This window comes from Sinocyclocheilus grahami, unplaced genomic scaffold, assembly GCF_001515645.1.
Source record: "Sinocyclocheilus grahami isolate Dianchi unplaced genomic scaffold, SAMN03320097.WGS_v1.1 scaffold19.1, whole genome shotgun sequence".
NCBI classification, from domain to species: domain Eukaryota; kingdom Metazoa; phylum Chordata; class Actinopteri; order Cypriniformes; family Cyprinidae; genus Sinocyclocheilus; species Sinocyclocheilus grahami.
This window is the reverse complement of record NW_015505198.1, coordinates 1,721,895-1,736,490: the sequence shown is the minus strand read 5'-3', so window position 1 is coordinate 1,736,490 and position 14,596 is coordinate 1,721,895. Positions and strand designations below refer to the sequence as shown.

Below are 14,596 nucleotides of genomic sequence, written 5' to 3'. Positions count from 1 at the left end.
CGTGACTAAAAATTCATGATATGTAAAAAAAAATTAAATTTTGACAAAAATGTAAAAAGTTGTATAAACACTTTTTTTTTTTTTTTTTTTAGAAAAAAGAGAGAAACTATATAAAAAATACCAATATAAAAAATAGCTTTTCTAAGATCTTGATGTTTCTTCAACTAAATTGGAATATTACTTATTTTTTAAGAAATAAACAGATGTAGATATTTATAGCCATATTTTGTAAACCCCCCCCCCAGAGTTCACACAGATCTCTACATTCAAAAGTCATTTCATCAGTGCAATCTCTCTCTTGGGGATAATTGTCGGCCAGATTCACTCTTTCTCCCGACAGAATAGAGAAGACTCTCTCTCACAAGAGGGCCGAAACATCTGCCTCTCCGCCCTCACGACTCCGATGCCATCGGCCTCTGAAAGAATCAACAAAAGAACCGTTGTTATATATCTTCCCTTGAATACAAAGTAATTACTTATCATCAATCAAAATTAATAATAGTTGATTGGGTTGGTGTGGTCAGCGCAGTCCCCTCACATTCGCTTTCCAGAGGAGGGGACTTGACCCACTGGGAAACTACCCCCCCTCTCTCTAGGCGGCCTAAAAAGTCAGGGACTGAATAAGGAAATGAAGCGTAATTTGAGGAAGATGGATGAGTCTCCAGGGCAACTCCCCCTTCTATCCTCTTGTATTGATGATAACCGAGAGAAAGAGAGAAAGAGAGAGAGAGAGAGAGAGAGGGCTGTGCGTGTGTGTGTTTATGTCTCAGTATGTGACAAACAGTAGCTGAGACACTGAGAGCTCCAGACAAAAAACGCATCAGATCTCAGTCAGTTGGACGGCGAGGACCCTACAGCACCATCAGGATAACCGTGGACCACATTTGGGTGATTTGTCTCAGAAGGCCCCTGCACGGGATTTATTCGACCAGACCGCGCTCAGTTCACCATGCAGAGACCGAGCGGTGCAGGCACGGCGTTTTCCATTGATTCTTTGATTGGCACTCCACAGCCCCGGCCGGGCCACCTGCTGTACACGGGCTACCCGATGTTTATGCCGTACCGACCGTTTATGATTCCACAAGCCCTGTCTCATTCGTCGTTACCGTCGGGCATCCCTCCCTTGGCACCGCTGGCATCGTTCGCGGGGCGCTTGACGAACACTTTTTGCGCGGGGCTGGGGCAGGGGATGCCCTCCATGGTGGCGCTTACCACCACCCTGCCCAGTTTCTCGGACCCTCCAGATAGTTTCTATGCCCCGCAGGAGATGCCGGGACCACGGTTAGGCGCGGACGGGACGGGGATGAACCGGCAGGAGAGCCCACATGACGAACTCAAGGGCTCTGAACTCCTCAATTTCACGGAAACTTTTCAGGCGGTTGCAGGTGAGCACCGGACACGAACTCTCTCTTTGACAGGTGGTTTGATTACGAGCGCAAAAAGTTCGAACGGTCTTTAATTATTCAAAATACAAGTTCTGTTTAGAACCCAGAGGGGTTTACAGGCTGATGCCGAAAGTTCCACAACAAACTTTTATTCTCTAGTTCTTTAGGAAACTGCTGCTGTTGAGTTAGATATAAACCCATACACCAATATGCTAACTTTTCATGTAAATGTAAAACGAACATTTTATAAAAATGTTTCTTGATAAGAATGATGCGCTTTTGGTGAACATAATGTGCCGCAAAAATCCATTCAGCAACATGTTTCTAACTATGTGGAACTCCATAAACACTTTATGCATGGACTTTAAGATTGTTGTAGCCTACATTCAGTACGAAATGTCATGAAACTTGAAAATTAAGAATAGTAAAAAAAAAATAAATAAATAAAAAAAGGCAATGGCCTTTGAATGAAAATTCACCAACGTTGTTTAAAATAGTCGTTTTGTGTGCTGGAATAACAATGCATTTTATCATCTGTCATTGTTCTTATGGAGTTCATAGAATTATCGAAAGACAAATGAACACATCTGATCTTGGAAACTTCCATTGTCATTTGATTTGCATTCAGGTGGCACAGGCCTTCACTCCTGCCACTGGAGAGTTTCGAAACAATGCTAAAAAAAACGATTTGGGTTTTAAAAATAATATTTGGTGATATTTCTAAATAATTTCAGCAGGATTAGATATTTTAAAGTTGAAAATAGAGCGGACTGAATCACAAAGCAAACGATATAAACAAAAGCAATTATTCTGTAGTTACAGTGTTTTATTATTTCATAACTATTATCAATTATACAAATATATTTTCCCAATCGGACCTGCTACAATACTGTCATTTCTACTAGAGCTTTTGAGTTTAAACACCTTTTTAAAACAAAAAACAAAAAAAACATTCGCCATCGAAAATGTGCAGTGAAATTGCAGGTTGACACTTTAAATGTATTTTACAGTTATAAATGTAAAAGTCAGTTTTAGAATTGACTATGTAGACTAGTAGAATAAAAACGCTTCAGTTACGCTCCTGTTGGATTTTATTAGTCTATGTTTTAGGATATTTATGAAATAATGTCTAGGCCTATAGAATCAAGCAGAAAGCAAACGATAAATAATTAATGTTCTAGCGCACTTTAACATTTTTTTTATCTTGTTAGAGAATTTGACGATTGATTCCTACAGTCTAGGCTATATCAATTCGATTTATTTTTTTAATATAGCCCAATTAATTCGAGATTGTCAAAAAGGACTTTTCAATGCAGTTCGTCACCAATTATAATGTTGCTATTAGTTAAACTTCGATTTTAGAAGGTCGAAATGTTTCACATTAATCCTACATTTGTCTTTTGAACTGCCCAAATCTGTGTGGAATATTTGTAATGATTACTGTCTTCATTTTCCTTCTCTTCAGGCGAAACCAAGCTCTACAGTTCAGATGATGAGAAACTGGACCTGAAATCAGCGGAGGCCGCGTGCAGTGACCGGGAGGACAGTTCAGCCGACAGCGAGAACGAAAGCTTCTCCGACGGGAACACCTGCGCTTCAGCGTCCCAGAAAAGCAAACTCAAAGGCGGCTCACAGGACGCGTTACCGCCGGGCGGCTCTGCGGGAAAGAGCCGGAGGAGGCGGACTGCTTTCACTAGCGAACAGCTGCTGGAACTCGAGAAGGAGTTTCACTGTAAGAAGTATCTGTCCCTCACCGAGCGCTCTCAGATCGCGCACGCACTCAAACTCAGCGAGGTCCAGGTCAAAATCTGGTTCCAGAACCGCAGGGCCAAATGGAAACGGATCAAAGCCGGCAACGTCAACAACAGATCCGGGGAGCCCATCAGGAACCCCAAAATCGTGGTGCCCATTCCCGTGCACGTCAACAGGTTCGCAGTGCGGAGTCAACATCAACAGATCGAACCCGGCAGCAGGCCATGAACTCCTCAATGAAAATGACCCTGAACATTTACATGACCCACGTTCCCACAGGTCAGGGGTCACACGCTACAGATGCATGAAGCACACCTAAAAGGAGACCATTCCAGCATCTAGAAGGATATTCAGTGACTTTTAGGTAACACTTTGACGACTTTCATCAATTAAAAACAGGAGGCCTATTCAATGCTTAACGGGTCATAGGCTAGCCTACATTCAATTCTGAATAGCCAATATGAATCAAAGTCTATGCTATTTGAACGTAGGCTAACACATGACCTGTTAAGCATTTTATACTTTTTGAAAGTTATTATAAGGTGTTACCGACTTTTATATCTGTTCAATATCGACATTACGTTCAGGTTTGTTCTTTTCCTTCTCTCCCCTAAAATGTCTTTATTTTTAATTTATTACTTTGTACATTTGTAAATATTAAATGTGTCCATGCGACACAAATGTGCACTATACGAGACTGTAAAGATACATTTTTTTTTTAAATAAGTATTTATAAGTTGCTGTCTAGTGAGTTTTTGCATGTTGCCATTTGTCTAATTTTCCCGTATGATTTTAACGGGCCGTTCTCATTGTTTCAACCATTTTTGCATGTGCTCTTAAAGCATTTCTGTCCCTTAGAGGCGGAATCTCCCCCAGTTCTTTGTGAAAAAAACGGTGATGGAAATAAATAAGCTCAAGAACACAATGACAGAGTGATATATTCCCATCGACGTCACAATAAATGTGCAATATGGTTGCATAAAACTGCTCGGAGAAGAAATTTATTCATTGCATGCATGTTGGTTCTTCTTAAATACTGTATTAGTTTTAGTCTTCTTTGCAAACAAATTAACTAATTACTGATCATGCATTGACTCATTGATATATATTTTATACCAAAGTGACTACTGGCAATTATTTATTGGCAACTATTTGATCACTTTTATTATTTATTTACTCGTCCTTAAAATAAATGTAGTAAATACAAAGTCAAATTAATAATAATTAATAATAAAAAGACCATAGTTTAGTAAACATATAAGGACATAATAAGCATACACAATTGAATTATTATATACAATTTATAAGAATGATGCTTAAATATATATATATACTGTCCACTGTTGAACCTTTAAATATAAAGACATTAGAAAAAATATCAGGAAATGTTAATTTGGCTATATCTCTTTCTAGGGCATTTATTGTTTTAATGCACAGGTCACAACTTAGATCTCTATTTTCTTTTCTTCTGGTTGAAATAGTTGTGGATCCTTTAAAGGTGTCTTAGCTCTTCTTTACATCCAGCAGATCTACTTTATTTGATGCATTTTGGGCAGGTAATAGAGCACATCTGTCATCAGCGTCAAGAGACCATGGGGTAAAATAGATATCCTTCTGTTAAAACTGAACATAGATTAATTTATTTTATTTCGCAGAAAGTGGAAGCATTGTGAAGCTTGAGCCTTCCACATCTCTTCTCTTTAAATGAGCATTATTGGTCTGACTCATTTCTTTTGGCCTCCTTAAAAAAATAAAATAAAAAAAAGACCAAACATGCATTATCTGCAGTCTATATTTTCATTCAACATAAACTTCTGCAGATATTCGATTTTTATGACTTTGACATGAAACATTAACCGTTTAGCCTTGACACAAAATGCATTTGATTCGGTTAAAAACATTATTTATCATGTTAAATGAGACTATATAGCCACATGAGGAAAATACATAAGAAAGATTCACAGTTTGCACGACAACATTCATGCTCCAATATATTTGTAACAAATGTAATGCATTTAATGTGCATGTCTGTACTTAGCTTATTTGTTCCATAACTGGGACTTAAAAATCTCACCGTTCTCTTATTACCTGAAAAGTATGGCCTACTTGTATAATTAGAGAGGAATTTGAAAAAGACAATGAATATGAAAGCACACTTTTACAAACATACAATAATTGAGAAAGACTGACATTGACACAAAGCAGCAGACAACAGTCATTAGAGTCTACTATGATGACCAGTGCAGGTCATCTAAAGAGAGAGAGAGAAAGAGACAAAATCTCACCGTTCTCTTATTACCTGAAAAGTATGGCCTACTTGTATAATTAGAGAGGAATTTGAAAAAGACAATGAATATGAAAGCACACTTTTACAAACATACAATAATTGAGAAAGACTGACATTGACACAAAGCAGCAGACAACAGTCATTAGAGTCTACTATGATGACCAGTGCAGGCCATCTAAAGAGAGAGAGAGAAAGAGACAGTGTGTGTGTGTGTGTGTGTGTGTGTGTGAGAAAGAGAGAGAGAGGTTTTTTGTTAATGAGCACGAGACTCATTTGTCTCTCTTTGGGAGGCCGTGCTGTCTCAGATGAGAGTGATGGAGCTCTATTACACTGGTCATATCCAACACACTGTAATGAACTTCAACATCAATCATTACAGGAGAGAGCAAAAGACCACGCTGGGTCTCTCTCTCTCTCTCTCCGTTCCAGGGTTGAGTCTCATTCAGTCACTACAGTCTGTTCACAGACTACATCAACATATACAGTGATGCTGAAACACAGCTTTGCAGGTAAACTATTTACATTTATGAATTTTGCAGATGTGTTTATCCAAAGCGACTTACACTGATTCAAGATAAACATTTTATCAGCTCATGTGTTTCCTGGGAATCAAACCCATGACCTTGGCGTTGCTAGTTTGAGCTACAGAAATGTCATGTAAAATATATGTACAGGAGTATAATATGAAAACTAAACAGCGTGAATGATAACACACATTCATAGTACATTTGATATATTTCAATTTAATTCACAAAAGTTCCGTTCCACTGTTTTAACGTTTCTTAAATGCATATATACAATTTTGTTAAACTAAGTGTTACATTTATAGAAAGTAGTGTTTAACTGAATAAATAATTAACATAAATCTTTATCAAAAGTTTCATTAAATGTTATTTTTATTTATTCAAATGTTAATTACTTATGACATGAAATAACAAGATATATGATGTGTGATGCATCAAATAACCAGAAACCTGGGCTAGAAATAGTGATAATGCAAATGTTTGTGGTCTTACACTCTTAAAAATAAAGGTGCTTCACGGTGCCATAGAAGAACCTTTTTGTCTAAATGGTTCCATAGAGAACCTTTAACATCTGAAGAACCTTTCTGTTTCACAAAAGGTTCTTTGTGGCAAAAGAAGGTTCTTCAGATTATAAAAAGGTAAGAAAGAGATGGTTCTTTAAAGAACCTTTGACTGAATGGTTCTTTGTGGAACCAAAAATGGTTCTTCTATGGCATCGCTTGAAGAACCTTTTGAAGCACCTTTATTTTTAAGAGTGTATAGCAGCACATATTGCCATAATTAAGCTGCATTTCACTAATGTAAATATGCAAATGGAGACAAAAAATGCTGGAATAGAATGTCTTTGATATTGACGAACTACTTTTACCCAGTTTAAGCTGGTCCCACAGCCTCAAAAACAAAAACATTAAAACCATTTCAAACCATCAGGGGAGACTGGTTTTCTAAGCAGAAATCTAGTCGTAGGTCACATACACACTGGAAAGTTGTAAGAATGATAACAGCATTTAAATCTAAATCGCTGTTCTGTGTGTGAACGGAATACAGGAGTCACACCTGCAAACTGCTTGATGATTGACACAGTGGTAACCATGGCAGCAGGTTGTCCTCTCATCAGGGGCGCAACAATTCTTGACGACTTCTGCCCAAAGTATTATTAGTAACCAGAGACATTATCATCTAGTAATTCTTTTTTTTTTTTTTAAATCGCCATTCTTTATGCATTCGTTCTCTGGAGTGTCATGTAGAAAGAAACAGGACTGACAACAACCATATTCTGCTGCTGTGTGTACATGACAGGATCACATTTATGCATTAGTTACACGCATTTATCTCATGATTCTGGCATATGCTCTGCTGTTTGAGCTATACAGGAATGAGGCAGGACCAGTGTGGCCATATAACTGGAAGCTGCTTAGAAACAGCAACAGGATGCCAAGTGTAACGTACCATGATGTATGACACACCAGCAACTGTTTTCTCTCATAAGTGCTAATAGGCAGAACGAAAGCGACACTGAGCCGTGAATCCACACCCTCCATAAAGCTGCACCCTGACCTTCTGAAAAACCTGTTGCAGAGCTCATGTCTTCACATTTAGATCGAACTGTTTTTATTTGATGAAACCAGCTCACTTAAAGTGCGAAAAACAATCCCATAAATTACGCGCGCAGAAAACAATCTCATAAACTAATGAGGAATCTCTGAACTTTCTTGACTTGTATTGTCAGCATGCCGCTCTGACACGAGTGTGTAGTGTGTGAGTTAATTGCTTCAGCCTCCAGTAACCGCTAGTGGTAAATGCCTATGAGCTGTTGCATTTACATATCCCCTCATTTAGAGACTCTGCTAATTAGCATTCTCATTATGCCAATTAAACTAGCTTTAATTATTATAGCACCGCCACAAAAAAAAAATAAAAACTATGAATCGCAAACCAAATAGCCTACAGAGATATTCCACAAGGTGCTGTTCCGAGGATGCGGTGATGGGAGTACCAGCACAGCTTGTCAAGAGCGGAACACTCTCATTATGACAATCAGATTAATTGTTTAATTGATATCCGAGCATTTGTTTCATTAACGGATCGTTAGGAAGCGCGAGGTACCGGCTATTCCTGTTCCTCGGCGGAAGCGGCCGAGTCTTGGAAGAGGAGGGATGGGAAGCACAAGGCCTGAATCCTGGGGAGTGTCTGGTGGACGCCCACGCCGCTGATGTATGGGCAGATGCATCAAATCACACAGGATAAACAAGCGATGAATTTCATCAGTGCCATCATAGCCTTAATTTGGCTGCCTAATGAGTCAGAGCTAGTGGCGGCTCTAATGAATTTCTTGCCACTTGTAATCAAGGTTGGCTGTCTGAGGGGCCATGATTAATGGAACCCTGGAGGATTCCCTCGGCCTTCAGCTCTCATTACAGCTAATGCATTCTCAGGCAAATTAACGCACTGAGAAGAGCGAGCGAGAGAGAGAGAGACGCAGAGAATCCAAACAAGGACGGGAAAGAAAGAACAAGGGATAAACGCAAGATTGAGAGAATGCGAGGAAAGAAAACATCAAATGACAATTAAACAGCCTATGAAAGCAAAATTGACTTTTTCGGGCTTTTAGGCCATGTCTGGAAGCTTTGAGTGGAGCATCTATATGCTAATATGTAACCAAAACCAGTTTTAAGCACAAATACGCATTTAAAATCTTCCAGGAAAAATATCAGATGGCTTCATTTTGTTTACGTCACAACCATGCAGGTGGCACTGAACTAAGGCCTGAAATAAGGTCTGTAGTTAACACAGGCTTTTAGTCTATGATATTATATATATGTAATAAGTGGCTAAATGGTCAAGGCGGCAAAAAGGTAAACTCATCTACTCACTAGCCAATTTTTACTTGTTAAAAAATACTAAAGGATTCCAATAAGAAAAGTGTACAGGATTCTAATTCATTTCTATCATATTTGGGAACTTTAAGATTACTATAGGACTTTCTGTTACAAAGGGGGTTGTTCTTATTCCGTTAATTTTCTTTGCAGCAGCTTGTTTACCAAGACAATATACATAAAATAAAAAAAATTAAAATCTCACAGGAATCTCAAGTCCAATAAGAATCTCATTGGTATGGTTTCAAACTATGATAGAAATTCTAATTAGAACTATTTTCTTATTGGAATCCATCAGGATTTTTTGACAAGCTTTTGCAAACTATTCTAACTCCAACTTTTTTTTTTTTTTTTTTAAATTGGAAAGAAATTTAGTTGTGATGTTAAGCCTAACTTTAGATTTGTATTTGGCAATTGCATTTAGGCTTCAAAATTCATACAAGTTGGTTTCATTTGTGAAAAGTATCATGATGAACAAGATCATAACATTTTATTGGAAAATGTTTTTTTTTTTTTTTAAGGCAACCTGGGTTGGCCTACAAAACTACATCATAACTGCAGCGCTCCATACAAGTAAAAGATGATGCTATTAATATTTTGATCTGGTTTCCTGTAAGGAATGCTAGTGTACTTCTTGTGATCGGACAAAATACGTACAAAACATACTATTTAAAAGCTAATTAGTCAGTTTTTAGGACTACACTAGATATTGATAACTTATATGAACTAAAAGCTAAAAGTTTCCATCAACTTTTCATGAAAAAAAAAATATATATATAAAAAAAAAAGATATATTCTGATTTTCCATGATCATGTGTTGTAGTTGAGAAAACACACAATAAAGCTTGAAGACATTTTGACAGTCTTAAGCACACATTTTCATATGATCAAGGAATGAATGACAAACTTTCTCAGCATTCATGGTATAAATCATTTTATTGGAGTGTTTATTATGTCAATAGCCAGCCAAGCATCCAATCACACAACAGCTAACTCTCATGAAAGCGCTCCATCACGTTCAGAGGGAGCAATTAAAAAACAATGGCAAATTAAAAGAAACAACAAAGTTATCAAACAGCTCAATAAAAGCAACAACAAAAGGAATTATTTACATCTTGCTTTTATAAATATGTCAAATGTACATATAATACACAAAGTACCTTAACGGCCAGACAATGCTGACACATTGAGACCCAAAACCAGGTACCAAAAAAACTTTAAAACTAAACGGTGCTTCTCTCTGCTATACGGCTACTTGAGGAGCTTTATGGGTGCATCCCAGCATTCAATAAGCCGGCAGTCGCAGGGATGACAGGCGAGTGTTTAATATTATTTTCAACTGCCATATTCCCAAAAGCTCATCTTAGCAACCTCATGTAATACGCAGGAGCCCAAACTTAATGTATATTTAAAAAAAATGATACATGTTCACTTTATGAAGATCAAGAGGGTAACCTTCCTTGCATGTCATTGGGAATGAGCCTCCAGAATTAAAACGGGTTTAAAAAGATGTTAAAAGCCGTTGCATTTAAAATCAATGGCAATTCTCCTAAAGCTTAGTTAGATGAGGGTTGCATGTACAAATCTGACTCGAATAAGAAAGAAAACATACCTGCTAGAAGGTAAAACACCTAAAAAACATGTAAACTTAAAATACTGTCAGGTAAGGACATCTTCCTCTCGCTTTCCCTTTAACTCACATGTGCCAAATATTAAGTTCTAATCATGATTTCATATTTCAAGTAAAAGTTGATGGCGTACACACTAGCAAACGAGGGTTAAGGCTGATAGGTTTCAGATGGGTACATAACGGCCATCTCATCCAGAAATTGCCCACACGACACACAGCTAGCTGCAAGAGGGAGCAGGAAAAGCTATTTTATACACACATCTGTACATAATCCACATCACCATCCCATCCGTCCCATTCAGTTAGAAACACACGTCTGGATTCTAATGGATACAAAAACAGCCACACCGTCACAAGTGTGGAGGTCATTAGACTCGTAACAAAGGAGTTGACGGCGAGAGCGTCTTATTTCGTAATCTAGTGTGTCGGTACCGTCCGCTGCTACTGAATGGATCTGTCATTAGGCAGGACAGTGTCAAACAGTTAGAAGACCACTTCAGAGCGGTCCAGAAATGATTCGCACAAGGCATCCGTAATAACACAGTATTCGTCAGGTAATCAGGCCTTTCCAAGACAATCACGGAGAGGCTAAATGTAAAATCGCAATGAGTGTGATGATTTGGGTTTTGATATATTGCACTGATGCTACAAATGGTAATGCGTTACCCAGCAGCCTTAGTGTTTTTGAGTTTCGTTCAAGGGCACAATGGTGGTATATAACTATTAAAAGTGTGAAGTTGGAGTGAAAAATGCACTTAAATGTTTGATTTTTAGCACTAATCTGAAAAAAAAAAATCACATGATTAAGTTGAATTTAATGAAGCATTTAGATCTTTGTGTGAAACTCACAAAAACATGTCCAGGTCACCCAAAAATTAAAAAACGAGAAAATATATTTAGCATTAAGGACCATTGAGATTTTTTGCATTGCGAATCCCCCCCCCCCCACATTTTTTCCACCAACATTTTCATTATTGAAATGCATCTGGATATTTTTTTATTCATATTTTACTGTTTATTTCTGTCAATATTATTCTTATTATTGTAATACAGTATTTTGTAGTGATTAAAAAATAACAATATTTTACACTCAATTAAACCTTAAAATTAAAGTAGTAAATATTTGTTCTTTTGATTTTAGGGTGAAGTACGCAGACATGTTCTTTACAGGTTTCACCAAAATCACTGATTTAATGGGATAGTTCACACAAAAATGAAATTTCTAGCATTATTTACTCCACCTCATGTCATTCTAAACCTATATGACTTTCTTTGTTCTGTGGAACATAAAAGAATGTATTTTGAAGAATGTTGGTAATCAAAGAGTTTCGGTTCCCTCTGACTTCCATTATATCGACAAAAAATTCAATGGAAGTCAATGGGAACCAAAACTCTTTGGTTACCAACATTCTTCTAAATATCTTTTTTGTGTGTGTGTGTGTGTGTTCAGCAGAAGAAAGAAAGTTTGTAATGACATGAGGGACAGTAAATAACAACATCATTTAATGTTCTGATGGACAAAAACGCGTGGGAGCAAAGCGGAGGATCCATTACTGTTGTCCGATTCTTTTTAAACTGATGCACCTAAAAAACAAAACTTATTTTGTTTAGAACCTGTTGCCCATCATTTCATTTTTTGTTCTATACACACACAAGAAAGGATCCTTAAAAACGTAATTTTCTTCAGCTTAAAAACAACACGCATTGATAATGTTAACACTGCTAATTCTCGCTGCACGCTAACATTGGTCACAGGAAGTCGTCATGAGGGTAATGGCTTTACGTGACACATGTGGCACTACGCACAGTTTCCTAATAAAGACGTACTGTACTGCTGAGGGAAATGATGCCATTTAACGAGAGCAGCATCTATGGGAACATCAACATCTTTGAGAAGAGACACTAGAGACACTGCGAGCCACGATCACATGATGCTAACACTACGGTTAAGCTCGCACTGAGCGTTGTTGTTGATGTTGGGATTGTGTCGGGTGGCTGTGGGCGTCGACACTCCGCCGCCGCCGCCGGGGCAGCCGTGTTGGATGAGGATGTCGACGCACTCCTGACTTCCTGCTCGCTGGGCGTAGGACAGGGGCGTCTGAGCGCGGGCGTCGCGACTCTTCACGTCCACGCCGTACTGAAACAGAGGAGGAAATGAATGATGGACGAACACTTGTGAACGAAAGGCGCTTCCAAAAAGCGAGTTCTTACCCAGATGAGCAGCTGCGTGAGGACCACGTTAGCCATGGCGCAGGACAGGTGCAGGGCGGTACGTCCGTCTCCGTCCCCGTACGTCTCGTTGACCTCTTCTTTGGTGCCGTGGGCCAGCAGGAGAACCACCAGCCTCAGGTCGTCCTCCACCACGGCCCGCAGGAGCTGCTGTCCCAGCGGTACGTCTGACTGAGGAAGCCCCACCAGGAACAGCTTCTGCTCGTACTTCGCCCGGATCCAGCGCTCCTTCTCTTCCCTGAGAATCAGGACACAAACAGAGCTCAACTTTTTATTCCTGTAAACACACGGCTTTGTTTATCAGTGGTCATCCTGATAGCGAACACCATTCCAGTGTAGTGAATCAAATCAAAACTCTGAATCAAATAAATCAATTTATAAAATCCACACTTTAGAATATTTTAGCAAAACTGTATGTAGGTAAATATTGCTGCTTAGTACTAGGTTTTGTTATATAAATTTAAATAATCTATCTATAGCTATGTCTGTCTGTCTATCTATCTATCATATTTATATTTAGTATATTATTTTATATTAATTGCATATATGTTTTTCTACTTTCAGAAATTTTACCAATTTTAAAAAAAACTATTTTTATGAACTAAACAATAAATATCATGTTACACATAGTTAAGGCATGTTGTCCACAATTTATAAATAAATGAATAGAATAAATGTATAAAATAACAAATGTATAGGATATTTAACCATTTTCAATGATACATGTGTATACGGCTGACAATTTTAAGCTAGATATATTATTTATATTTGCATTAAATGCTTTTAATGCCTTTAAAATTAGTGTATAAATAAAAAATATACAAATTGTCTTCCTTTTATATATACAGTGGGTACGGAAAGTATTCAGACCCCCTTAAATTTTTCACTCTTTGTTATATTGCAGCCATTTGCTAAAATCATTTAAGTTAATTTTTTTTCCTCATTAATGTACACACAGCACCCCATATTGACAGAAAAACACAGAATTGTTGACATTTTTGCAGATTTATTAAAAAAGAAAAACTGAAATATCACATGGTCCTAAGTATTCAGACCCTTTGCTCAGTATTTAGTAGAAGCACCCTTTTGATCTAATACAGCCATGAGTCTTTTTGGGAAAGATGCAACAAGTTTTTCACACCTGGATTTGGGGATCCTCTGCCATTCCTCCAAGTTGCAGATCCTCTCCAGTTCTGTCAGGTTGGATGGTAAACGTTGGTGGACAGCCATTTTTAGGTCTATCCAGAGATGCTCAATTGGGTTTAAGTCAGGGCCCTGGCTGGGCCATTCAAGAACAGTCACAGAGTTGTTGTGAAGCCACTCCTTCATTATTTTAGCTGTGTGCTTAGGGTCATTGTCTTGTTGGAAGATAAACCTTCGGCCCAGTCTGAGGTCCTGAACACTCTGGAGAAGGTTTTCGTCCAGGATATCCCTGTACTTGGCCGCATTCATCTTTCCCTCGATTGCAACCAGTCATCCTGTCCCTGCAGCTGAAAACACCCCCACAGCATGATGCTGCCACCACCATGCTTCACTGCTGGGACTGTATTGGACAGGTGATGAGCAGTGCCTGGTTTTCTCCACACATACCGCTTAGAATTAAGGCCAAAAAGTTATATCTTGGTCAGACCAGAGAATCTTATTTCTCACCATCTCACAACTCCATGCGGGCTTTCATGTGTCTTGCACGGAGAGTCTTCCGTCGGGCCACTCTGCCATAAAGCCCCAACTGGTGGAGGGCTGCAGTGATGGCTGACTTTCTACAACTTTCTCCCATCCCCCGACTGCATCTCTGGAGCGCAGCCACAGTGATCTTTGGGTTCTTCTTTACCTCTCTCACCAAGGCTCTTCTCCCCCGATAGCTCAGTTTGGCCGGACAGCCAGCTCTAGGAAGCGTTCTGGTCGTCCCAAAC

At 38.6% G+C, this 14,596-nt stretch overlaps 2 protein-coding genes across 2 annotated transcripts in view; one reads left to right on the top strand and one right to left on the bottom strand.

Moving 5' to 3' along the window:
- The first annotated feature begins 809 nt into the window (after positions 1-809).
- gbx1 (gastrulation brain homeobox 1) lies at positions 810-4,004 on the top strand. Its single transcript, XM_016238351.1, has 2 exons — positions 810-1,385; positions 2,851-4,004. Exons 1-2 carry the CDS (start codon positions 950-952, stop codon positions 3,363-3,365), a joined length of 951 nt encoding a protein of 316 aa, XP_016093837.1. The 5' UTR covers positions 810-949; the 3' UTR covers positions 3,366-4,004.
- A 7,883-nt stretch (positions 4,005-11,887) lies between these two features.
- LOC107555304 (arf-GAP with GTPase, ANK repeat and PH domain-containing protein 3-like) overlaps positions 11,888-14,596 on the bottom strand; it is a 99,263-nt gene continuing 96,554 nt past the window's right edge. Inside the window, exons 19-20 of the mRNA XM_016238066.1 lie at positions 12,666-12,921; positions 11,888-12,591 (exon numbers count right to left, since the gene is read on the bottom strand). Coding sequence (XP_016093552.1) covers positions 12,379-12,591; positions 12,666-12,921 — 469 coding nt within the window. The 3' untranslated portion in view covers positions 11,888-12,378. The remainder of the gene's footprint in view (positions 12,592-12,665; positions 12,922-14,596) is intronic.

Excerpts from the sequence above, each read along its gene's own strand:
- gbx1 (XM_016238351.1), top strand. The coding sequence starts at position 950 with ATGCAGAGACCGAGCGGTGCAGGCACGGCGTTTTCCATTGATTCTTTG. Across the intron at positions 1,386-2,850 it reads AACTTTTCAGGCGGTTGCAG|GCGAAACCAAGCTCTACAGT; the intron begins GTGAGCACCGGA and ends CCTTCTCTTCAG.